The sequence below is a fragment of the Poecilia latipinna genome, unplaced genomic scaffold (assembly GCF_001443285.1).
Source record: "Poecilia latipinna isolate Pla-1442-1.1 unplaced genomic scaffold, P_latipinna-1.0 Scaffold750, whole genome shotgun sequence".
NCBI classification, from domain to species: Eukaryota; Metazoa; Chordata; class Actinopteri; order Cyprinodontiformes; family Poeciliidae; genus Poecilia; species Poecilia latipinna.
This window is the reverse complement of record NW_015113366.1, coordinates 175,304-199,992: the sequence shown is the minus strand read 5'-3', so window position 1 is coordinate 199,992 and position 24,689 is coordinate 175,304. Positions and strand designations below refer to the sequence as shown.

The 24,689-nt window shown below is 38.0% G+C and overlaps 1 protein-coding gene and 2 long non-coding RNA genes across 5 annotated transcripts in view; 2 read left to right on the top strand and 1 right to left on the bottom strand.

Moving 5' to 3' along the window:
• Positions 1-24,689, bottom strand: part of LOC106955580 (RALY RNA binding protein like) — a 118,777-nt gene that overhangs the window by 57,020 nt on the left and 37,068 nt on the right. For all 3 annotated transcript variants that reach the window (XM_015045846.1, XM_015045845.1, XM_015045847.1), the window contains one exon: positions 6,458-6,731. In XM_015045846.1, coding sequence (XP_014901332.1) covers positions 6,458-6,713 — 256 coding nt within the window. In that variant the 5' untranslated portion in view covers positions 6,714-6,731. The remainder of the gene's footprint in view (positions 1-6,457; positions 6,732-24,689) is intronic.
• LOC106955581 (uncharacterized) lies at positions 926-24,005 on the top strand. Its single transcript, XR_001426609.1, has 3 exons — positions 926-1,045; positions 7,059-7,066; positions 23,992-24,005. It is a non-coding gene; the product is annotated as an uncharacterized LOC106955581 (long non-coding RNA).
• On the top strand, positions 13,363-15,331 carry LOC106955582 (uncharacterized). The gene is made up of 2 exons (XR_001426610.1): positions 13,363-13,746; positions 13,858-15,331. It is a non-coding gene; the product is annotated as an uncharacterized LOC106955582 (long non-coding RNA).

Here is a 24,689-nt window from a genome sequence, read left to right as displayed (position 1 = left end):
CAGGTGGAGAAGACGAAGGAGGATTGGGCTGGATCGACATTAAAGAAGAAATCCCCCCGGGCTGTAGCGCTCACGCAATGTTAAGCCTGTGATATTTATTCACTGAGTCACACGAGTTTTATACCGAGGTGCTGCATTTTTCTTTGCTGCCTCAACTGCCTAATATTTGTCTAGGTAAGTAGCTGTTTCTTTTAAACTGTCTTTTCATCTTGCAATCATTTTACAAGTGAGTTTGGTGTCATGCTGAAGGAGATGGGGCCAAATCAATGTCTTTTTCACAAGGCGAATCAGACACATGAAAGCCTGTTGAATGTTAGCACAAAACCAGCTTTGTCATCAGTCCTATGGCTAATATTCAGGTCTGAAAACAAAGCAACGTACAGTTTGATTTTTACATAGTTGGGTCCACAGAGTATTAAACACAGACGACAAGTTAAAAAACAAAAACTACATGAAGTCACATGTAGCTGCGATAACTTCTATTATGTCAGTGTTTTGCTATGTTGTGGACCAAGTTTTCTTTAAAACTCAATGTCTGCAAGGACGCAAAACGAACTTGTCATTTTATTTTATAGCTTTTAATGAGGAAACATACAGCGGTGATGGAAAGCAGCCGTCAATCATAATGACTGGCATAATGACCGCGTATTAGCAGCAAACACTTTTTATAAGGTAAGAAGACTAACGATCATTTACTTTATAAGTATTATTGGAAAGATACCAAATATCACATTATGGAGAAGGTATGCGTCTAACCAGTGGTTACCATGGAGACAATGCCACAGGTCATGTAGCCTAGCATGTATGGAAAAAACTGGTTAGTATCTCATCTTTTGTACGTTTTAAATTCTGCTTTGGTTTAAGGGGAATCACCGTTTCCAACTTATTAATATAAATTATGTGGTGCGAATTCAGTCAATAATTTGATTAACACCTCAGGAGGGAGGAGGTACGGGTCAGTTTCTAAGCTAGCCGTTTCCAATTTGTGTAAACACCGCCGTCTGTGAGCCCCAACCAGGTGTGTTACGTTCACAGACTCAAACAAGTAGAAGCCATGAATAAACTGGAAAAATCAATTTCAGTCGCTCTGTTCGAGACTCCCATCCCTCACTTCCGGCATCCATCATGGCGTCTCGAATGATTGAGTGATCTAGTTTCAAAGGGTCAGCAGAAAGTGCCACCTATTTCCATAAAGCTACTTCTTGGAGCTCCCATCTCACACACACTTCCCCCACTCAACTCCTCCAGACTAGCAGCAGCAAATACTAAACACCTGTAACTGAGCATCTGCTGAACTTATCATACCAACTACTTCTCAGTCCAACGCTCCTGAGAATGGTTCTATCACAGAGTAGCACTGATGTGGGAGTATCAGAAAGGGGTTCCTCAAAGAGATAAAGGCCAATTTCAAAGGATCAGATATAGCTATCTTTCTTTTAAGTTATTTATACTGCATTTTTATAACAACTGAAAGTAACATAACCTGCTTGATTGTGGTATAAAGTGACACTATGTGCCTATAAAATACATAACAACCACATTTAAAGAAAACAAAAGTCAAATTATATATTTACTCTAAGGGTTTTAGCAGCTTAAAATCAACTCTTTGTGAAAAAACCTTGATCTAATTTTTGACAGCTCTTTTATTTAATACTCAAATTAATTAACAAAGCAAGATTTTTCCAAAAGATGTTGTAAAGTAATTTTGTTAGTCACGTCACGTTTTGTAGTTCTTTGTGCAAGGCTTTGCTTTAAAAGCCTGTTCTTGAAAAATAATGAGAGAGTAAGTGTGACTACATACGGCATTCGGTTGCATACCTGTCTCTGCTCATTCCTCTGCTGCTTACTCGTATAGTTTACTGTCAGAATCCTGCTTGCTATGCATCCTGTTGGCCCAAAATGACGATTGATTGCAGTGCCACTGCGTTTGTAATCCGCTTAGGATGGATTTTGCATCTAAATCACTTTATTATTTATGTGCCCAACTCTTGCCAATGCCATTTGGAGGCAGGATGATTGGTGATCCATCACACATTATCCTTCACTGTGGTCATTAATATTGTAATGGGATGGACCTTCACCATGAAACTTCCAGGTGAAGGGAATGCAGATCTCTTTAGGGAGGGTCAAGCTCCTCAAAATAAGTCCCCATCAGACAGATTATCATGCGTTGTTACTATAAAAGACAGGCTCTCCGGAGATGTCGTTAGAGTCCGAATCTTTCCGGTTTGCACAGTTCCTTTCACCTTTACACAAGGCCTCCCTCAGAAAAATGTAGGATGCTATTCTTTCATTGTCCTTTTCCATCAGGACTTCAATCACCTCCTGCCAATCACTCATCGGCCGGCTCAGGGCAGACACACAAAAGCCACAACAAGACACGGCTGTAATAACTGCCTTCAGAAACAGGAAAAACAAGGCTGGAGCTCATTTCACCATAAATAAGACCAGAGGCGCCAGCAATATTTGCTGAGAGCGCATGAAGCAGTGTGTTTTAACAACAATTAATGCAGAAAATGTCTACAAATGTTGAAAAACGGATTTTAATTCATGTTGACTGATAATTTCCCATTGAATAAGGTTTCTATTTTGTTCAGGTCAGCAGTTTTTCGAGTAAAATATATTATTTTATTGTCACTGCAGCAGCCCAATAAAGCTACTGAATAGCAAAAGCAAGCAATAAAAGGCAGAAGGTTTTCATCTTGCCACTTTTTTCTTTACTTTTAGCTATCATTGAGCAAGACATTGTTGCAACGCAATACTTTCCGGAGGTTGTAATATTTGCTTTTTTTACTCATTTTCTGACTATTGTAACTATTCAGACCAAAGTTTATAGTTTTTTCAGACTCAAACAGTGTTGTGTCAATAAGAAACCAATTTGGATCGCTTCTAACAGCACTTTGCAACCAGAAGTTTGTCCCAAAGATGCTGTTCACTCTTGGTCTTAAGATGCATCCAGGCTGATCATAAGGAAGGTACCGAATCCGATCAATCACCTCAGTCATCGGATCCAAATAAACACGCAGTCATCTCAGAGTTGAGGTATGTTATGTAGCCATATTGTTCCTGTGCAATTCTGGTCAATTCTCATCTTCCTACAGTGCTCTGTTGGGGCTTTCTCCCATTCACTTGGATTTCTCCAGAAGAATTTCTACTGAGCCAATCAGAGAACAGAAGGAAATGTTGTGAATGACGATCTCAATTTTCTGACATTTTTTGTAGTTTTACTAATAGCAGCAGAGGAAGAAAACAAAACCGTTCAGTCCATGTCGGTCACGCTTCCAAATATTGAATTAACATTAACAGCCATCTTGTTCAGGTCTCTTCATAGTGGAGGCAAATTCTGGCAAACTCCATAGCGTCCAACTGGCACATCACATACATATTTGGCTAAAAGGTAGCAAATGGATGTTAAAATCTAAAATTAGTCCACACCTTCACTAAGTAATTGTTTTGTCTCTGGATGAAGCAAAGTGTAGAACAACGCAGTCCAAAAGGAATTTATTTTAACTTCAATCGCACATCTCTAGTAGTTTGTAAATGTGTAGGAAGATGAATCTAGGACTATGTGTATATTTAATGAACTCAATTGACAAACTAACAAACATTTCTATCAAAATACGTAATCATCTTACTAAACCATTTGCTTACTACTGAAAAATGTTTGTCCACATCACATAGGCTTCTGTATTTTTTTTGAGTTTGTCATTTTGAGATTTAGAGATTTCTTTAACTCTGTATATTTCAGAGAAATGCATTTAAAAATATCTTACATCTTGCCTCATGCAAAGCACTTAAATCTTCACCACAGAGGAGCAAAATGCAGTTCAGAACAGCATCACACGCGGCATTATTTAGTAATGAAAGCTGTTTTCTGAATCCAAGCGATGACGTCATTAACTCCTCTTCATATTTGACGGAGTAATGAACCATTGAGTTTTTCATTCAGCGCCGGTGGAAGGCGGTGCTTCCAGCTGTGTTATTGTAGAATATTTCATCCTGTTCTTCATCCTGATGCAGACAAACATTCGGTTTCCACGCAGTCTCATTTCCAGTGGTGGGAGCATGCGATGACTCTGCAGTCTTATGTGTCACTGAGAGGAGAGGCACTTTTTACTCGCCGTTTCTGACCTCCTGGAAAAAATTTCTGAAGTCAAAACAGTCTCTTCCTTTTTTAAAAAAAAGTGCTTTTTCCACCTTTTTCTGCCTTCAGTGTGACTGAACTCAGTAAACACGCTCAATAATGTCTTGAAATCGAAAAATATGAGCGCTGTCCCTTCAGAAACAACAATATACGAGCTTACCTTTGAAACCGGCATGCAATCAACTTGCAAGTAATAACACTTTAATGAAATGTTTTTGTGCTGGAAGCCGCATCCTTTGCAGAGGTCCTTCCTCGACCCAAATCATTATATAGCCGATTCATTTCTCCGCTGTGTTATTATTAGAAGGATCAGCTTGAGAGGATGAGGCCGAGTGTGGCTTTAATTGTCAATTAAGGATGTATCTCCCATCCCTGCCCCCGCCACCTAACTTGTAGATTGACTAATACGGCGAGGGCGCAATCCCCTCGTTGGTGTGAGCCAAACTCACTGGGGATAAAAGCACTTTCAATCTATTTGCTCTCTCAAATAATAAAAAAAAAATAAAAATAGCAGGCAATAACACATGAGGAATGCAGAATGACTTTTGCAAAGAAATCACAAGCTTTCCTGCTGCATGTATTTTCTGTCTTTTTATTGGAAAATATTACTTTTATACCAGCTGGTTGAGTTCTGGTGTCTGTTTTGGCAACAGCATTTCTAACCTCAGCAAGTGAAAGGGATAGTTTTGTTTTTCTAAGTGAGTTTCTGGTGAAAGGTTACGACCGTAAACATTATTTGTGCAAGTTTCAGGAAGGTGTGTGGACCTCAGTAGATGATATATTTCATTAATTATTTAAAAAAAAAACTTACAAATGCCGTGTCATATATTTGAAGTGTTTATTCACGATAATTATGATGATCGTGTCTAATGAAAACCCGAAAATAAAGTTTTTGAGAAAATTATATTATTACGTAAAACCAGCAAAGAATATTTTGAATCATAAATGTTTTGGCCAACACAATCAAGCAGACAGTCACTGACACCCTTCCCAACGACAGAAAGTAACAAAAGGTTCCTACTAAAGAAGATAGCTGTTCACAGGGTACCGTATATAAGCCTGTTAAAGGAAAGTTAAGTGGATGGAAAAACTGGGAGGAAAAACACCGGCAACCTGAGTCGTACTAAAATAACTGAACAGTGGACTACCAACATTCACAGCCGAGAATGAATAATGTAATATAATATAAGATGCCACCTGAACAAACAAAATGTCTTCAAAATATAAACAGGAGCAAGAGCTCTTTAAAAACTGCAGTATGTAACTTTTATAAAAATATATTTTACATATTTGTTAAAATGTTACTATATCCTAATGAAATGTCTTTGAAAAGATCAGGCTCTTCTGTGAGCTTCCAGAAATGCACCGCTCCAGGTCAGAAACAGCCAATCAGAGCCAAGAGGAGGGTCTTAGCGTTGTTAGTCAACCTCATGTACATGTTGCTAAATGTGATAGTGGCGGAGAAACAATGTAACGTTGCAGGAAACTGTTTATCTGCCGTCATTGTGGCCATGCTAACTAGCCTTAGCATTCCTGGCACACTCAGGAAGAAGCTGTGTTGTCCAAGAGGATGATTAACAGCGCTAAGACCCTCCTCCTGGCCCTGATTGGTTGCTTCTAGTTAGTACTGGGAGAAGGCAGATGAGCTTGATTTTTTTTACATTGTATCTGTCTCATATCAAACTGTCACAACATGGTTTTAACAAAATGTAAAATAAATATATTTAAAAAAAATAAAAGTTATATACTCCATCTTTAATTTTGGAGAGGCAAATCTGAACAACCAGGATTTTTTAATGCGTTCCACATTTTCCTAATTTCTTTGGATACAATAAAAGACACGATAAATTACCACCTTAAAATCCTCTGAAACAATCCACTGCAAAGTCTGTGCAGGAGCAAAGGAAACGCTCAAACACAGCACTGCAGCGATATCCCAGGCCACTTAACATATCATGTTCTGCTCTAAATTGTTTGGTACGAGAGCTTTGACGTGCTGTTACCACATTGCTGTTTGGTAAATGGTAAAATCAAGTCCCCCAAGTGGATGATTTACACTTTCAGAGGGGATTTTCTCCAAAACAGCCTGACAACGAACAGACAGTTCAGTGGGTTCAGTACTTCAGAGACAATAGAGGTTCTGAACTGAAAGTCTGAGGAAAGCCTGAGGCATTCGGTGTTCCCAGGGGAGGCAGTCCTGTTCCCGGCTCGGCTGAAATGTTTTCTGTTTCAAGGGGAAAGTGCAGCAATGGCTGTAGCTCTCCACTCGCTCATTAGTTTCAAATGAAAACTGAAATGCAAGAAACGACTCACCTAGAGGCTGTCCAGCAATGATCCGGGCGTTTTCTCCTGCCACGGCGGCTCGGGCGTTCCTTTCGTTTATGTACTGTACAAACGCGTAACCTTTATGCACAGAGCAACCCACTATCTTGCCGTACTTGGCGAAGATGACCTCTATGTCGGTCTTCTTAACGATGGCTGTGTTGAGGTTCCCGATGAAGACTCTGGAGTTGAGGGAACGAGGATCATTCTTATTGGTCACGTTGCTGGTCTGGGTTTTACCAGTCATTCTCCTCCAGTTGCCCTCCTGGGACACAGAGGAAGGAAGGAACGGAAGGGAAGAACTTTAGTGGCTGGACAGGCCAGCTCCAGCTTATTCTGCTCCTGAGAAAAATACACCACACATGTTTGATATCATGAACAGCACAATCTCAAAATAAAATATAAAACGGACCAAATGCTTTTAGCAGAGGGTGTCTAGATTTGTCAGGAAGGGGCAGAAACTGTGGAAATGAGCAATTTCATCTAAATGCACTGATGTTTAGATTACATTGAATAGTGGGTTAAAAGTTGAATAACACAATGGATCTGTTTAGCATTTGAAAACTGCACAGTAGATTTGTTAGCTGATTAGCTTAGCCTGTTTAGCTTAGCCCTTTCACACATAGAGGTCACTGCAGTGGGTAACTATCTAAAAGCCATTTTCTTTTGTTTCTTGTATATTTTTATGTTATAAATGCACACAGACCACTGAAGTGGACACAAGTGCATCATCCTATACACTATCAACTACTGGCCATCCACTGCAAGTGCAGGAAAGTTTTTGTTAAATCCAATATGGCAGACAGACGAAAAAGCAACTCAGATGTATCCAGTATTTGGAGAAAATTACAACTGGTCACCTAGAATTTTATTTGATATTTTTTTATTGCTTTTTATGCCTAAAGAAAATCAAAAACACTTTGGAAAATAAAACATTTACATAAAGGATTATGACTCATGAATGAAAGGATTAGCATAGTTATACACCACTATGCTAACGCCATTCAACTTACTTATCAACTTAAAGTCTAAATTATTTAACCAATATAGACAACAAATTGCAAGCAACTGTTTCATTGCCTCCTTTTCTCTGTTGAAGAGTTGATCATGCAGTAGTCTGAGGCTGCTTTTTCTTATTATTAAACATAATAAAACCTGCCAATGGGACTAGAGATGGAAATTAGCCATTTGGCCACAATCTCAATTTATTTTGTTAGTTGGATCTTGAATCAGGTGGGATTTTGTGCTCAAAGTTTCTTCCACAGGCTCCAGATACACTTTGCACTGGGAGTTTGTACTTCCAGTTTGTACTGGGAGTTTGATGGTTTATTTCTCATTAAGTAAGTCAAACACATTGTACCGTACAAAATCTGGTAATGAACAAGATCTTAGTAAGAAATCCACCAACATCTCCTTCACAAAATTAAATGAAAATGAGAATGAAATAGAAAAAAACCAGCATGGAAGTAAACACTTTTTTCAATATGCTATATATATATTTTGTTACCCATTTACATCCAAACCAGGAAAAAAAAACTTTAAATTTCAGACTTTTCCTGACTGTCTAAGACAGGGGTGTCAAACTCATTTTCATTTAGGGCCATATAAAAAATCTGAATGTTCTTAAAGGGCCGGTTGTGCCAGAATATATTGATAAAACCAATTAAACTATAAAAATATCAATAAATAGCTTTTTCTCTGGGATTTTGTGATTGTTTTATTTTTCTGTTTTGATAAATTTTTTTGGTGAACATTTAGAAATGTTTGTAAGAAATCTTTACAATATTTACGGTAATGTATGATGTTAAATATGACTCCTATTATCACTTGCCGTATCAGATACGCATTCAGTGTTTTTGACCAATTTTGAGAAAATTAGCAGAAAAATAGAAAAAAATTAGAAATTTGTTGATTTTGTTTGAATTTTGCAGATTTGTGAAAATCTGCAAGGACTTAATGATGTAATTTGGACTCTAGAGGGCCAAATAAAAAGCTATGGCGGGCCATATTTGGCTCCCGGGCCTTGAGTTTGACACCTGTGGTCTAGGATCTCTGCAAACTTCTCTGTTTAAGAACGAGAGCAAAGAGTGGCACCATTTATTTCCCGTCTCTTGTACAACTATTAAATTTTTAACAGGAGATGTAGTAGTTGAACAATCTGTGAGTTGATCAGCTAAATTAAACTGCAGCACTGCCTCCAAACTAACGCTACCCCAGCAATTACTTATTTCATTTTTATCCGTGTAATACGAAAAAGCCTGAGACTTCATGACACATGCTGAGTGTTTTGCCGGAAACTAAATGAAGTTAGACGCACTCTTGCTGAAAGAGAGTCTTGTTAAAGATCCACTTTAGTTTCTGTAAATAATGTAAAGTGACACACGAGGTCATTGGCCAGTCAACTGTTTAACCAAACCACCGCATTTTTTGCATGGCTGAAATGTTATTACTGGGTGACTGAGGGCAACACAAGAAGGAGCAACAATATGTGAATGTCATGGTGGTTATCTCTGCTTTGTGAGAAGCCAAACACAGAGGTTTGAAAGATTTCCTGTTTCAATGCGCATATTGTTGTGTCCTTTTATCGAGGGCAAAACGAGGAGGATGTAATTTGTGGTGCCGTTTTATTCAGACTTTCTGTTTGTGTCAACTCTGCAGCAAACACCATCCTCTGCTTTTGTTAGAACCCTCTCCGATTATTTTTACTTTACTGGCTGATTTTTTTTTTATTTCTTCTTCTTTTTAACTGCTTGAATGTCTTTTTTTATGATAGACGAGGAGCTGCAGGATCAGAAAAACTATTCCAGTCCGTGGAAAGGATGCAACCTTACAGCTGTATCTGTGGTAGCTATTATTAAACCAATAGATACAAGACACTCTTCAATGCTTGTTTCACTCTAGCTGTAAAAATCTAGGTTTTTATGACAGCTTATGCTCGAAATGGATCCCTTTAGTGAATTAATCACTCAGAAGTGGTGTGGAGAAAACACTAAATATTCAATATTTACCTGCTCTGAGTCTCTGTCCCTGACACAGGGTGATAGCAACTACTCAGCTTTGAGACTGAGAACCTAAATAATGGATCCAATCCTCAGTAAATAGGATTAGTAACCAAGGAAACACTGATGTTGGAATATCACGCTCACACACACACATATTTTTCATACTTGTGTCTTTCTTCCTTTATTGCACACACTCTTTATGGTAAAACGACTCTTAGTTTATACAACTCAGACAGATTAGCCAAACAGTCTTCGACTATCAGGCACATAAATTTTATTTTGATTTCCATTTTTCCAACAGATCATTAGCTTTCTTTAACCCAGCGGGGAGAAATGTGGATTTTAAGTGTATTTCGTAGCAGGTGAGGCTATAAAAGACAAAATCCACACCTTTCATTCTGTCAGTGTTAACTAATTTTAATAAAAATAAACAATTGTGATTATTTGATTAGTTTATTTGTTGCAACACTGCTTTTTGGCAATAATTCTTACACCACTGGAAACCCACTTATTCCTAATTGGAGCCACATTTGTAGAAAAAAGGACTTCCTTGGTTGCACCCATGAAAACCTCGATAAATCCTCACTGCCAATTGACTTCATTTAATAAAGGGCAAATAAAGGTATCAGCATATAAATGTGAGAAAGTAATTGGCTCCTTTTTTAAAACATAAAATAACTGATTAACCACGTTTCTTTTAGTAAGCCGAGTTTGATTTTTGCAGGTCATTTGGCTCTGTGATCGACAGCTTCCAGCTTTCTGGGTTGGAGATGATGTGGAGAAGTTTTATTTCACGCCTGCAAAATCATACATTTATTTTCTGAACTTAAAGTTAACTAAATGATCTAAAAAGCAGAACATGTTTACCCCAATTTCAAAACATTCAAAAACATGATAAAGTCAATGACATTCAGTCAATGACTAGTGAGGGAACCTTTCCAGGAGTCGGTGGTCTACCAAACTTACTTACATCTGGCATAAAAATACTGTAGTTATTACGTATTATGATGTTGAGCGGATGTTTTGATTTTTCATGATTTATGTCCATCAATCGCTTTGGGATCGAAGGCTGTTTTCACACCTGATAGTCCAGTAGATTCAAAAATTGCAACATTTGTTACATTTTCATTTGCTGTGGTTTGCTTTCACACCACACTGTCAAACAATCCAAATCCTTTTAAAAAACCTGTTCCCCTCCTCGCCTGTGGTTTCGCTGCAGCAAAAAACCACAGAAGGAAATGACACAGAAACCTCGTAAGAAGACACAACTTCCTTCTTCATAAAATGTAAACAGAAAGGAAGTGGCGTCGAGATTTAGCGGTTGTTAGATTTCTCTTTTGTAAAATGCCACGAGCCATTTCTCCTGCTCACACTAGACTCAGACGTTTGTTTTGTTTGTATTTACCCAGAATGCCTTGCACTTGCTGAATTAAAACTAACCTACAGCCAATATTCATTCCTTCAGTTTCTGTTAAAGTTTCATAAGTTTTTTTATTGAAAGAAACTAATCTGGAAAACAATTATTTAGTAATTTTTTTTATTATGTGAATTATTGTCATTTTGGTCCTTAAAATACCCAAATTTTCACTTAACTTAGTATTTTGGTCTGTCTTATTCTGTAATTTTTAAATATTAAAAGATTGATAATTTTATCAGTTGCTTATATTTTTTACCTGATATATTTTTACTCTTACTCTTGAGTAATTTCTTGGCTACGTTTTACTTTTACTTGAGTACAAATATGTTGAAATTGTTCTACTTGAGTACGATTTTTGGGCAGTTACAGAATCGTAAACCATTGTTTGGATTAAATCAAAAATATCAGTTGAATATTGCATTTATTCATGCTATCTTGATCTGAAACAGAGAAAAAGACACTTTTTCACAGCAATCTGACAAAAACCAGAAAAAGAGACGGCAAATAAAAGCTCTAAGTCAAACACACGGTGACAATGATCTGCAGTTTTATGATCGTGTGTGAAGGTTCAACACCTGACCCCTCTGACCTCTCAATGCTGCTTTTGCTGCCTCATAAATCGGACGATCACCTTCCTCTGTGAGAGCCCAGCAAATGCCTCAGACTAAATCCCTTTTAATGAGTTTTTCCCCTCCGTTCTTATACATGAAAACAGAAGCGACTCATCAGTAGATAAGAGGATGTGACGGTTGTTTTTTCTGTACAACAATATGCCTGAGTGATGATTCATGTCTATAATGTTGCTCCAGTTTGTCGCTCCTCTGTGTGGGTTGGTGCATGTGTGGGGAACCAGAGCTGCTTGCAGTCTGTCAAGTGGCCTTGATGTTTATCTGCAGCCGACGTCGAAAATTAATGTGCTTGCAGGTACACGGACGTACATGCTCGCCCTCCATCCTGTGGCGGCTCCAACCAGCAGTCTGACACCAACTTCAAATTGATGTTTGCAGACAGGTCACAGCGAACATGACAAATCAGAGCAGAAGCGTTAGATTGCTTCTGTTGTCAGATAAATCAGGACGGGGGGCTGATCACGGGGCTATTTTACAGCTCCGTACTGGTGTACTTCATGTCTGACTCGCTGTTGTTTTCTTAGGGGAAGGACACACATTTATTTCATCGGTGCTTCTCCATCTGACCTTGCTTTTTTTTTTTTAACTAAAATTACAACCTCCATCAAGCGTCTCATTCTCTGACGTGATCACATCATGATGAGAGTAGGAGGTGCATCCAAGAACCGTCTCAGAAAACTTAATGTTCAAGTTAAGTTTCCACTGCCCCTTTATTACTTCACGGGGCAGTAGTATGTGTTTTCTAAGCACATGGGGCCATTTTATAGCACAATCGAGTACGTGTGTTTCTTTCAGTTGTTATAAAATTGCTATATATATATATATATATATCAAATATAACTTTAAAGAAATTTGACTTTGTAATTTAATGCCTTGAAATTGGGCCTCTGTCTCTTTAAAATCTCCTGCACTTTCTGAAACTCCACTTGCAGGAAGTTATCACAACGGCGCTCCTCTTATAACCCTTCAGCAACGTTTTGCCAGCGTTGCACTGAGAAGTAGCTCCTATAACGAGCTCAGCAGGTGTGCAGTTCCAACAGGTGTTTGCTAATTGCCCGTGGCTAGTCTGAAGGAGCAGAGTGGTTGAAAGGACAGGGTTGCTCTGTGCAGCAGCTGCAAAGAAGGCGGAGCTAGGTCCATCCAGGCGTTCTGCGCAGCTGAATGGTTGTTATGAATATTATAGGATTTCTCAGACATGCATGAAATAATAATTTTACATAAAACTGCCCCTACAAAGAGCAGAATAAAACAACCACATCCCAGAAGTCTTGATCTTCATTGATTTCTTTTGAAGCGACTCCCCTCTTTGAAATCGACTGCAGCTTTTGCAGCATCACAACTTGTCGATAAAGAGCACAAAACAGGCAGGTCTTCAGTTTTTCTTTCATGCCAGGATGTTCATGTACGCAAGGTTGCTTCAGTTTTTCAAAAGGTGGCGTCTCATTTTTAAAAAATGACAAAACACAAACGTCTGACACACGTTGACTTTTAGGTAATAAGCAGTTAAAATCAAACTTTTGTGCACGCCGCACAAAGAGACAGACAGCCTTTTATTCCCGCTACCGCCTGACAGTACATTGGAACGAATGTTTCATGTTGTCAGCTAGGATCACCAAAATGATTCCTAGAGACATGATAATTACAGATTTTTTTTTATTTCCTCAAATTTAGAAGTGTACTCACATTTCCTAAGTATTTTTAAACTGCTTGACTTGGACCAAATGGTTTTTTTCTTTTTAGAAAAGCTTCTTACAGTCGTGCAGGAGCTCAATCTTTTCATCACTTGTCACGACACGGTGACAGTTTTAACAAATATGTACAAAAAAAGGTCACATGTTGGAGCCTTAATTGACCTGGACAGAAACACCTGATGAAATAAAAGTGAGAAAATTCCTCCACAACAACTTGAGAGAATGATAAGGTCAGACAGAAAACGACTACTAAAGTGACTCAACAAGCCATTGAAGCATGGATAGCACTCACTTTTTTCATTACGGCTTAATCTTTTTAAATCGTGTTTTATAATTTCCTCTCGCTGCCGATGTTGCACACATAAGTATGTGTCACCGTTCTTTATTTATTCCGCATGGAGGGAGCTGACTGAATTGATTCCTGTTGTAATCTCTAGCGCTGTACATTTCTCCTCAGCCACTCTGCGCCGATTGTTGCCAAGGCAGCTTGACTGGCGGGAGAAAGCTGGAGATGCTGCTTACTGACTCAGAACACTGAAAGGTAACCCGATACACCTTCCCCATTGGTCTCGCTGCCATGTACCGCAGAGCTGAAATAATTGCCTTGTGGGTTCTGTCCATTAATATCTTGTCTGTTTCTGTGTCTCTGCAGCAAAAGCAATGGGAACAGCTGTGAAAATGCTCCCCATCTATTTGTAAATCAATGTCTCTGTTTGTATGACGGCCTCCGAAGCATCTCAGCGGCGCAGCACGTCGTTTATTTGTGCATGTTTTGGGCCGTGACTGAAAACGGCTGCGAAGATGAACTGCAGTCGCCGCATTCTGCCTTATTTGGAGTTAGAAATTAAATCCACAATGAGGAAAAAGGAGGTGCTAAATGAATTTTATGTCAAATTAGACATTTCACATATCAACCCCTATGCTGAAAAATGGCTCCCGTCCACAAGACGGAGAGACATAAAACTAATTTTCTCCACACTTTCAATCACCCACTGCCTTTGGCTTTATGAGTAGAGGTGCACACTGCTGGGCTGGAATTCAATTCAAAATTTTTAAATGGCTAAGCGACATGGGTCTATTAAAAGGAGCAGGAACGGCTTGAATTTTCTCTTTAAAAGCTGTTTGAAGTTTAGTAAATGTGAGATAAATTACCCTCAATGGGACAATAATCCTACCTCAGTGTTTTTGGTCATCATAAATCACCACTGAGGTTTCACTTACGCGTTTGATAGAAACAATGGTAAATGTACTTCCCCTGAAACTGAACATAACGTTATTTTTCCTCTTTCACTCTTGAGCTGATATCAAAATATATTACATCAAATAATCTGACTACAGACCTGAATTTAGTCTGTTAAATACAGAGAAGACAACAAAGACATTTAAATATTCAGAAAACCTGAGTTACAGCCTGTATCCAACATGGAAAGTGGTGAAACTTCCAAAAAGTGATCAGACAAACAAGATTAACATGTATTTAATGATGTGAAACATTTAAATGGATGATACTGTGTATTTTTAGAGCACAATCCAGTAACTGTTACCTTCAGTCCTTATAAAAATGCTCTGCCTTGCAATATAACTTAAAATAAATTTGACTTTGTCTCTTTAAGAAGTTTCTACTCTTTCTGACACTCCGCCTTCAGCAGATCATACTGACCTAAACAAAACAACGCTTCCCCATGCTGTTCATTAATTATGGTGAAAACATTCTCAGAAAATCTGCAGATGTGTTTTTCCAACAGGTGTTTGCAGGGTGTCTCTTATCCGCACAAACTTTTATATCTGTGCACTTCAACTGCTCAACTGTTCATTTTTTGCGTAAATATTTTCACTGACAATTGCTAAAAATTATAACCACTGTTATATAGAACAATTTCTTCTCTGCAGCAGTTAAACTGCCGTACTCAAGCTGCACATAATTCAGCTGCTTCTTACTTTTTTAAAAAAAATCATTAATTTATTTACACACATATCTAGTATAGAGTACTCCATTATTTATTTATTAGACTTCCTGATCTGGGACCTGAGTTCAAATGTCGTACCACAAAATTTGCGAAATGGAATGACAATAAAATCCTTGAATCCTTAAAAATTCATAAAAATGGCAACAACAAACCTATAAAGTCACATAGTTGTACATCATACTGAGGATTTTATTGCACCTTATTGCCTCTGATGTGGTTCTGATTCCTGTCAACCCTGTGAAATGAGGGAGATTATGACTCAGTCAATCCAGATTAACTTCAAGTAACTTCTTCCTGTTAGATATCAATTATTGGAGTCTTGAAACTGAATTTACCTAAAAGGAAAATGAATTGCACTCCTGCCAACACCAGGCTTTAAACACCATTTAATCTACATATTTCAGCTTTTTTAAGCTGCATTTTGTCCACCTAATATTTAAAAATAAATCCATGAATAGGGTTGTTTCTGGTTATAATTGAGAGTTATGTTTCACAGAAAAATTAGCAAAAATTGAACCACAAATCTGAAGGGGTTTACCATAAATTAAAGTAAGAAAAAGCAAGGAGGATAACATAAAACATGTACAGAAAATTGAATATTTTCAGTGGAGCCGGCAGCCTGATCAAGAAATCAAGTGTAAAAATGACAACAGTATTTTAGTTCCTGTATTACCTTCTCACACCAGATTCTTTTATGATTAGAATAAATGCTAGCCAAACCTATTTTTGTATAAAAAGTCTATTTATATTTATTCTCTCCAAGTGGCGTTGGATAAACATGTACAACCAGTACAATCAAATAAACAGAGAAACAGGAAACTTGTTTGTCTTGTGTCATGGCAGCTTTCCACCAGCTGTGAGGATAAACAGCTTTCCTCCTTTCATGTGGAGCAGGTTTTGTTGGCAATGTTGGAATTAGATGCTATTTAAATCGCAATGCAGAGTCCCACCGAAAGTTAAACACACCACAGGAAAGGGTTTATACATCTCTCATGTCCAAAGGGAAAAATGTGGATCAAAGGTCTTAGAATATAAACTAATAATAATAATAATAATAATAATAATAATAATAATAATAAACATTATAAAATTATGGCAGGTTCAAGGATCTTACCAGGTACCTTTGGTCTAATTTCTAGCGTAAATATCTCAGTACACTTGAAATAAGAACAAACAATGACTTACTTTTAGCAAGATATAGGAATTTGTTTTAAGTAAATAATTCCTTAATATTGATGAAAAAGTTCTAGTTTCAATGGCAGAATATTTCACTTATAGCAAGTCATTTTCCCCATGTTATAAGTTAATTTTTCATCAATACTAAGGAATTATTTATTTAAAATAAGCCTCAATTTCTTGCTAAGTTAGTTGTGTCTTATTTCAAGTGCACTAAAATATTTGCACTAGAAACCAGACTAAAATACTTGGTCAAATTTTGTTTTATTGCAGTGAAAGAAACGAGTAAAGAAAAAAAAAAGAACAAAACTATGGAAGAAAGAAAAGGACAAGAAAAGAAGAGAGATGAAAAATAATAAAGGGAGGAAACAAGGTAGGGAAGGAAGAAAGGGAGGTAGGACAGACAAAAGCAAGCAAGGTAGGAGACAAGGAAAGAAATAAAAGATACAAGTGAGGAAAGAAAGGGAGAAAGTTGAACACAAGAAGGAAATTGGAAGAAAGAAAAGAAGGAAATAGGAGCATGAGGAAGGAGGGAGGATATAAGGAAGCGAGGAAGAGCAGCAATAAGGTCATGAAAGAGAAGAAGGACAAATGTTAGGAAATGAGTGAAAAAGGGAGAAGGACACAGGAAAAGTGACAAAAAAGAAAAGGTAAACAAGGACCAAATGAAGGAAAGAGAAAAGGTCATGAGAAGTGAAGGTCGAGGTGATGAGGGAGGAGGAAAAGAAAAACGGACAGAAGGATGGACTGATATAAAGACACAAGTGGGACAGGAAGGCAGGAAAGGTCAAAGGATGAAGCAATAAAACAAAAGAAGAAAAAGGACAGAAGGAAGGAAATAAGAAAAAGAAGAAATGAAAGCAAAGAGAGAAACACGGAGGAAAGATACAAGGAAGGAAGGACAGATACAGACAACAGGACAGGGAATAAAGAGTGAAAATATTTTCCAATAGTCATATTTGATTTTCTACACTTTCCCAGAGTAAACAGGAACTATAACTGTTTCCATTCGTCCTTCAATCTGTTAAAGCGTCTATAGAGACTGCAGTCTTCATAAATATAACTGAGTGATGTATTGTGTGGTGCATCGACTGTGACATGGCAAAAGCAGAAAAAACACTGGCCTCGTTTTCTGGAGAAGAGCTTCGCTCTTTATTCACTTAGGCTCATTTTTTTAGCTGCATTTATTTAGCAGCAGGTGATGTGAAATGAAACCGTAACAATGGAGCTCGAAGGCAACATTAAATGCAAAAGTTTGACCAAATAAACGCTCAGTGTTTTATATGTGCTTAATAATTTGTTTTTTCTTCTTCCTCACTTGGGTGGTTATGGTCTTGGGAGAAAGATTATACCATGTTTGCCTCATATATCTTTCCCAACTTCAATACCACAGCCCTTCACAGCAGGACCTCTTTTTCCTTTCACCTGCGGCAAATCCCATTTCACAACAAATAGTCGCTACATGCTTTGAAGCTCCAGCCATTTTTATTCCCTCTGAACTCTGTTCCTTAGAAAATTCATTGACTATTAGGGAGCCTAGAGCAATGATACAATTAGCTAACATGCAAATGGAGAGATTTCTCTGCTGGCTCTCATTTACCTGCACCAGGGAGCTGGGAGAAAACTCATTTATGCTGCAGCGTATTAGACGTCAGGTGATAAGTGTGATTTTGATATTTCTTAATTTTTTTTTGGTTCAAAGACACCTTGCTGTTTGTTGGAGACGTGGAGCGTTTCAAAATTAATGACCAGATGGACGTATGAACGTAATCTGGTCATGTTTTGAATCAGAATAAACAGTTTTTGTTCTTAATTCAGTCTGATCAATCGGAAAAATGTAAAAGCCTGTCTGTTTTCTTCCTTGAATTGAATAAACATAAGTTTTAGTGCATTGTGTATAGAAAAGTACAAGAATCTGTTTTCTACTTTATTTTTTGATTGTTTCGTTTCCGTCTGCCATTTTCACATGGAAACATATGATTTCTGTCGAAGAAAATACTGGAAAAAAAAAAAAAAAACATGTGGAAGCATCAATTTCTACATATTAAATGCAACAATAATGACATTACCATCAGCAAAATGTGCACAAACTATTTTCATGTCCACAGAAGGACAATTAATGTAACAGAAGAAAACATTTTGAAAGTTAGCTAACTGCTAACCACTTACTCAAAATACAGCACACAACATCCCAAAACAAACAATTTTACTGCAGCTGTGGTGATTCCGTCAGAGATTAATACCATGATCAATTATTCAGCAGCATTACCAAGAATAAAGTGGAGATTTATTGATGCCCCCTTGGTAACATTGCTTGGCATAATCTGAGATTTACACACTTCATTTAAAGTGAGCAAAATGACTGAGACAAATAAACCACAGCAGCATCTGGATCCACGTTTCTGATGAAATCAACAGTAAAACAAAGTAACATTTTTGTCAGAAAAATATCTCAGGTTTGTAAAAGATGTTAACAACCAGCTACATGAGAGAGAGGTGAGATTTAACAGGCTGCTGCCTCAGCTAACTGCACTTTGTTATTTTACAGTGAAAAGGAAGAAAAGCAAAAATTATTAAGATTAGGAAGTTTGCTTTAGAACTATAAGTACAGCTGATTTTTACCCTGGATTTTTATTACGGCGTTCCACCTGAATCTACACTTATTAATCAAAAATAAAAACACTATTATAATCAACAAGTTTTTGGCTCCTGGGTGTTTTGCTGGCATTTACTTCCACTTTCAATTTAGTGCTTGAGACGGAGTAAAGCTTTGAGCCGTGGTCTTTTGACACCAATTTAAAATCGGTTTCATGCCTACATGAAATAACTCGCTTTTAGTCCAACCTAAAATAAAAAAAAAATAAAAGCCCTAATGGTAGATATTTCTAGAGCTACTGGGCTTTTTGCACACTTATGATGATCTTCTGTTTTATTAACATGGACGGAAAGAAAGGAAAGTCAAACCAGTGACACCAAGTTAGATATTGAAATATTCTCATGAGATTGTAATTGTTGGAACATATCATCATTTTTATGCTGGATTGCATCTTCTGAGACAATATTCTAATAAATGAAGTCAAAAAACAATTTGTCATCTTCAGGAAAGATTAAAATGCTCAATTGTTTCACTGAAAGCATCCATCTGAAATTTACCGACAATCTGCAGCCTGGGCTTCATCGTCTCAGTCAGTCAGTGAATGTCGCCACCGAACGGGACGTTGCATTTAATTTTGTTGTCAGTTCTCTACAATTAACAGTTTGCAGAACAATTTATTGCTGCCTCTGTGGGCTGTGCACTCAGGAGCCTGTATTGTAAGACGGTGACAGACATATTCTGGCTTCAAACACTTGGCAGCATCTAAAAGGATTTTAAATATCCTTAAAATTATTTTGTTTGCAGAACCACTATGAAGAAACCTAGAATATTATTAGCATAAGCGAAAAAAACAAAACAAAATCCCCTTTTTTTTTAAATGCAGCTTGTCGTTTATTTGCAGTCAGCAGTTTCCTCTGCTTATGAGTCATATTTCAATGGGATACAAAGAAGATAAATTTGGCATGGCTTCTCCTCTGGTGGTGCGGCGCAGCGCTGCTGGTCGGCCATCTGCACTGCTGCTCTGACCCACAGGGTCAGCGGAGGCCGTGTCCAGCAGCTGCTGCCCTTGCCTGCAGCACGGCTGGATGCTGAAGCCGTTTGATCGGTTCACCGAGAGGCGAGGTTCTGCTGCGACATGCAGCCGGTCCAGACATACGTTCGCACCGCAAGCGGCACAATTTATCAAGTCGTCGAGATTTCATCGGTTTCATGTTGGAAGTACGAGGGAAGTGGAGTTTTGGCCGGGAAAACGTTTTGGCTCTCCTTTTTTTTGTAGCTGTTACTTTTCTGTGGGCAGATTTCTCTCATTTTGCTGTTTCCAATGTCAAGTTTGTTTTTAGTCATAATCATTTAGCCAAGTGCACAATATATGCAAAGTTTATGCCAGTTTCAAGGGAAGAATAAATATTAAGAAGGTATTAGCATTTAGATGGTGGCCCTGAGGTGAAAAACACACCAGTGGACAAATAAAACACCCTGCTGTGTTTATGGTGTTGTTCTGTTTTCTAGGACGAGAAAACAGAAGAACGAAATCTTGAGATGTGGTTTTAATTATGATTTCTGTGTCACGTTTATTTTTTCACTGACTTTTTTACAAACAAGTTAAAATCCTGCAACCCTGATTGAATTAACACTGACTTTGACTTTTGAGAGGGTTATTTCCTTCTCACCGAATCAGAGGCTCTAAATCAGCCAATTACTTATATCCTATGCATCTCCTTATGATTCATAAAATAGTAGCTGAAGTAAATTTTCCACATTTGAAAAGGCATTTGACACTTTTACCCATGACATTAATATGCAGAAAGGATAAAAAAATTCCTAATCTTAAACTTAGAAAGATTAAAAATATCCTGCGATCCGTGAATAATGCGCCGTTTGTTGAGTTGCATCTGAAAACATAATATGAGTTTATGGGGTGTTTTATATGTTTTAACTCCTTTTCGAACATGTTACGATTACTGTGGCTATAAAAAAAACAAACAATGTGTCTCTTGCCTGCTTTGTTTATGTCTGTTAGAAATAAAGAGTTTCCATTTTTCCATCTTGATAAATATCACACGCTCAGGCACACAGGCCTGAGTGAAAGGACTGCAGACATCGAACTCGTTTCTGATCACATACATAACATTTAAATCTGAGTAAATACAAGCTGAACAGGTTGTCATGTACCTGCGGTTCCAATCGCCAAGCAAAGTTAAAAAGTGACGGTGACAGGTCAGCGTGAGGGGACCTGTAGCATCCGCACTCTGGTGTCTGAAACGGCTCCAAGATGGACTTTGATGATCCAAATCGCTATCATGTTATGTTCATGCCTCTGACTGCTGCTCCCTCCACTTATTCCTTACATGTTCAAAGCTGGCACAAACTTTGTGTAACACTTTGACAAGGTGGAAAGAAAAAAAAAAATAAACCCCCCCGACCAACCTTGCATCACAAACTTCAAAGAATCGGCAACACTTCAAAAGCTTCTTCACGCTCCAGTGACTAATCTTCAAAGTCACGCCAAGGATGGGACCAATAGCGGCGTGGCGTAAGGCAGCAGGTACAAACACGCCCGTCGCTGCCACTGAGGTGTGAGGCGTCGGGAGAAGAGATAAAACTGAGAGCTAATTGAGACAAAGTCTGTCCCTGGCTGGCGAGAAAACACAAAGCCTCGCTGAAGACGTTCGGTAATTACAGCCAGCAGAGAACCAATAAGTCAAATGAAATTCCCATTAGAGCTTGAAGCTAAACATTGAGGTGAGCTGGGCTATTACTGGTGATCTGGGGGTTCATCTTGCTCACCCAAGAGCTTTCTGTATAAACTCTTCACTGCCTTGTGCACAGAACCCTAAAGTCTTGGTGTTGCTATTCAGGCTGACATTAGCCTTTTTGTTTATTTTTTATACTGACTGAGTTAAAATGTATTTTTCAACTCGCTCCCGACCAATTACCTGTCATTTCTAAGAGCTCTGAATCGCTGCACAAGTGCACAGTTACATTACATCCTTTGTTCTGCTATTCCCTGTATTGTATTGCATAATAATAATAATAATAATTAATGATAATCTAACCAGATAAAAAACTTGTTTAGATCTACCATGTCTCTTTTTTTTAAGGGGAACCTGGAAGGATAGCTGCACCGTTTACAAGTATAATCATTTACATTCATCCAGAAAAATAGATTTGTTTAGTTTTAAAATCATCAAAGCGTGAAATAATAAAAACAGCTAATAAAACCATAACCATCAAAAGCAACGGCAGATAAAACCGTCTTTCAGCAGGGCTTTTACCAGATCTGTCCTAACTCTGGAAACAATACATTTTATTAATTCATGTCATTTAGTCGTAATTTTCTGTGCAAAACTTTTTGTGTCAAACAACATAAATAAGAATAAAGTTAATGGTTTATCAGCTGTGCTTCTCGAGACGCAATACATGCTTCAAGTGCAGTTCTCATTAGCGCAATAATTGAGTTTTGTTGTGCTTAATTTAATTCTAAAATAAAAAAAATAGAGCAGAGTAATTAATGAAGCTGGTAGCAGTTTTATCCGTGTTACAGTTTGTGAGCGTAAACCAGAGGAACCGGAGAAAAAGCATCGCTTGGTCAGCATTCACTGATACATTTCTTTACTTTGAAGAAGAAAACATCTGCAGTGTTACAAACAGAGAGTTTGTCAGGCGAAACAACATTTATTTAACTATTTTAATAGCGCGTCAGTGTGCTCAGTGTTTCTAACATTCAAGGTTTTTGAAGAGAAACTAGTTTCAGCAGGTCAGAGTGTTAAACGTCCTATCCATGCTCCACTCTGGAAGGTGGCGGTAGTGCCTATAAGTTGTTTGCCCACCTCCATAAAAAGGAAAGAAGAAGAAGAAGAAGCAGGTCAGAGATTTGGTGCAAAGTTGACTCTACTATCTCTGATCCGTCTCTCATCTATGAATCAAAAATTTAAATATTTTGAACAGAATAACAACGTCCTTCAGTGAAACGTGTAACTGTCTTTGAATGTTTGGTATATAACAAAATGTATTCTTTTTACAACTAAACTTCTCAATTATCACTCATCCAATGTTGCCAACATACTTCTTTAGATAAAATATTGCATCTTAGGTTTATTTATGTTATTGCGAAGCAGGTCAAAGCCAAACCTAATCCTCACTCCTGCTTCATCCCATTTTAAGCCTTTATAAGCTTTTAGAAAAGGTGTGCAAATCAAATATTTCTTTTGCAAGCTTGAATAAAAACCCAGACAAAAGCGGAGCTCACTAGGAGTTCAATTCAATTGATTTCCCTCCTTTCAGAATGTGCATATCAGAGTAGCCTCTTGTGGTGAAGGGCGCAGCCTTCGCTGTCCCAAAGATTAAGAGTTGAATCTTAATACCACAAGGACCCAGTTGCTGTCGTTGCAGAGAAAATGGGCTTTTTGTATTCTCACCAATATGCTAAACGCTGGGAGCCTTGCAGGAGCAATTAAATGTGAAACAAAAAGAGATGACATGTGCAGCAGCAGTTAAATCTATATTTAATATGGAGCATAAGGCTCCCTCCCTCTCCATCTGTAAACACTTCCATCACGCCTCTTACAACTCCATTCTTTTAAACTGCACAGATTTGGGGAAAACACACTTAAGAGTGTTAACCCGTCTGCTTGAAGACACAGTCTTTGATCTGTTCACTTGATGCATAAACGTTTTTCAATAGGTGTTGACAGGCAGGATTAATAAGTGTGTGATATCAAAGTTTGGATTAAACAAGGGGTATGTCATGATTTAATTCAAACTAATCAAACTGAAATATTTCATGCAAGTTCCACTTTCAACTTTTTGCAACCTGGAAATGTGTTTCCAGGTTCCAGGAGTAGAAAAATGGAAGAAGTCTCAAACTCATTCCTTCATTTAAAAATGTAAAATGTTAAAGTTTAAAGAGCGGGATTTAATTACAGCACCTGCAAAAAACAAGAAAGGAAGAGATGCAGACATGATGGAGGGAAAGAAATGAAGGACACAAGAAGGAAAGGAGATTAGAGGCAGGAAACAAGGACAAGAAGAGAAGGAAGGATGCAAGGACTTGAACTAGGACACAATGAATGAATAGGTAGGGAATAAAAGCAAAACATTTGAGTGTATGATGGTTAGTTCTTCATTTTTTAAATAAAATCACCATCAGTACTCTCTTGCACCTGCTTCATTTCCATCTGTGCTCAAACAGCAGAAACTGCGGCAGCTTTCTGAGAATTGCCCAAGTGAACCGCGTTGGGTAATATCTCCATTTATCGGGCCTGTTTGTGGAGTATAATGTCAGCAAAGTGGATCAGAGGGTGAGGCTTGTTCACAAGACGGAAACTCAAACATTCAAGTCGAGTATATTCAAATGCACACACATTGAGGAAGAAAATACACAAGCATGAGCAGGAGTCCTGTAGTCACTCATACAGAACAGCGTACACAAACACCGTGGATATAAAAGAGACGGAGAACCCTTACACGGCAGGCCGATCACAAGCCTTGAAGTGTGAGTTTTGACAGTTTGACAGCACACGCTTGCTTTTTGTGTTGCGGCGGAGGCTTACAGAGTTTGCTGCCCTCGACACTTATTCTGCAACTACGGGTAATAAAAGAAAAAAATCTACGCCGCATCTTGCTTTGTGCACAACGAGCTCGGAAAACTTCAATTGGAAGCCAAGAAATAAACACAATAAATATAAATAGACACTGAAGAAAAGTACCAACTCCGTGTCAGAGAGGGCATCATCATATGTATTT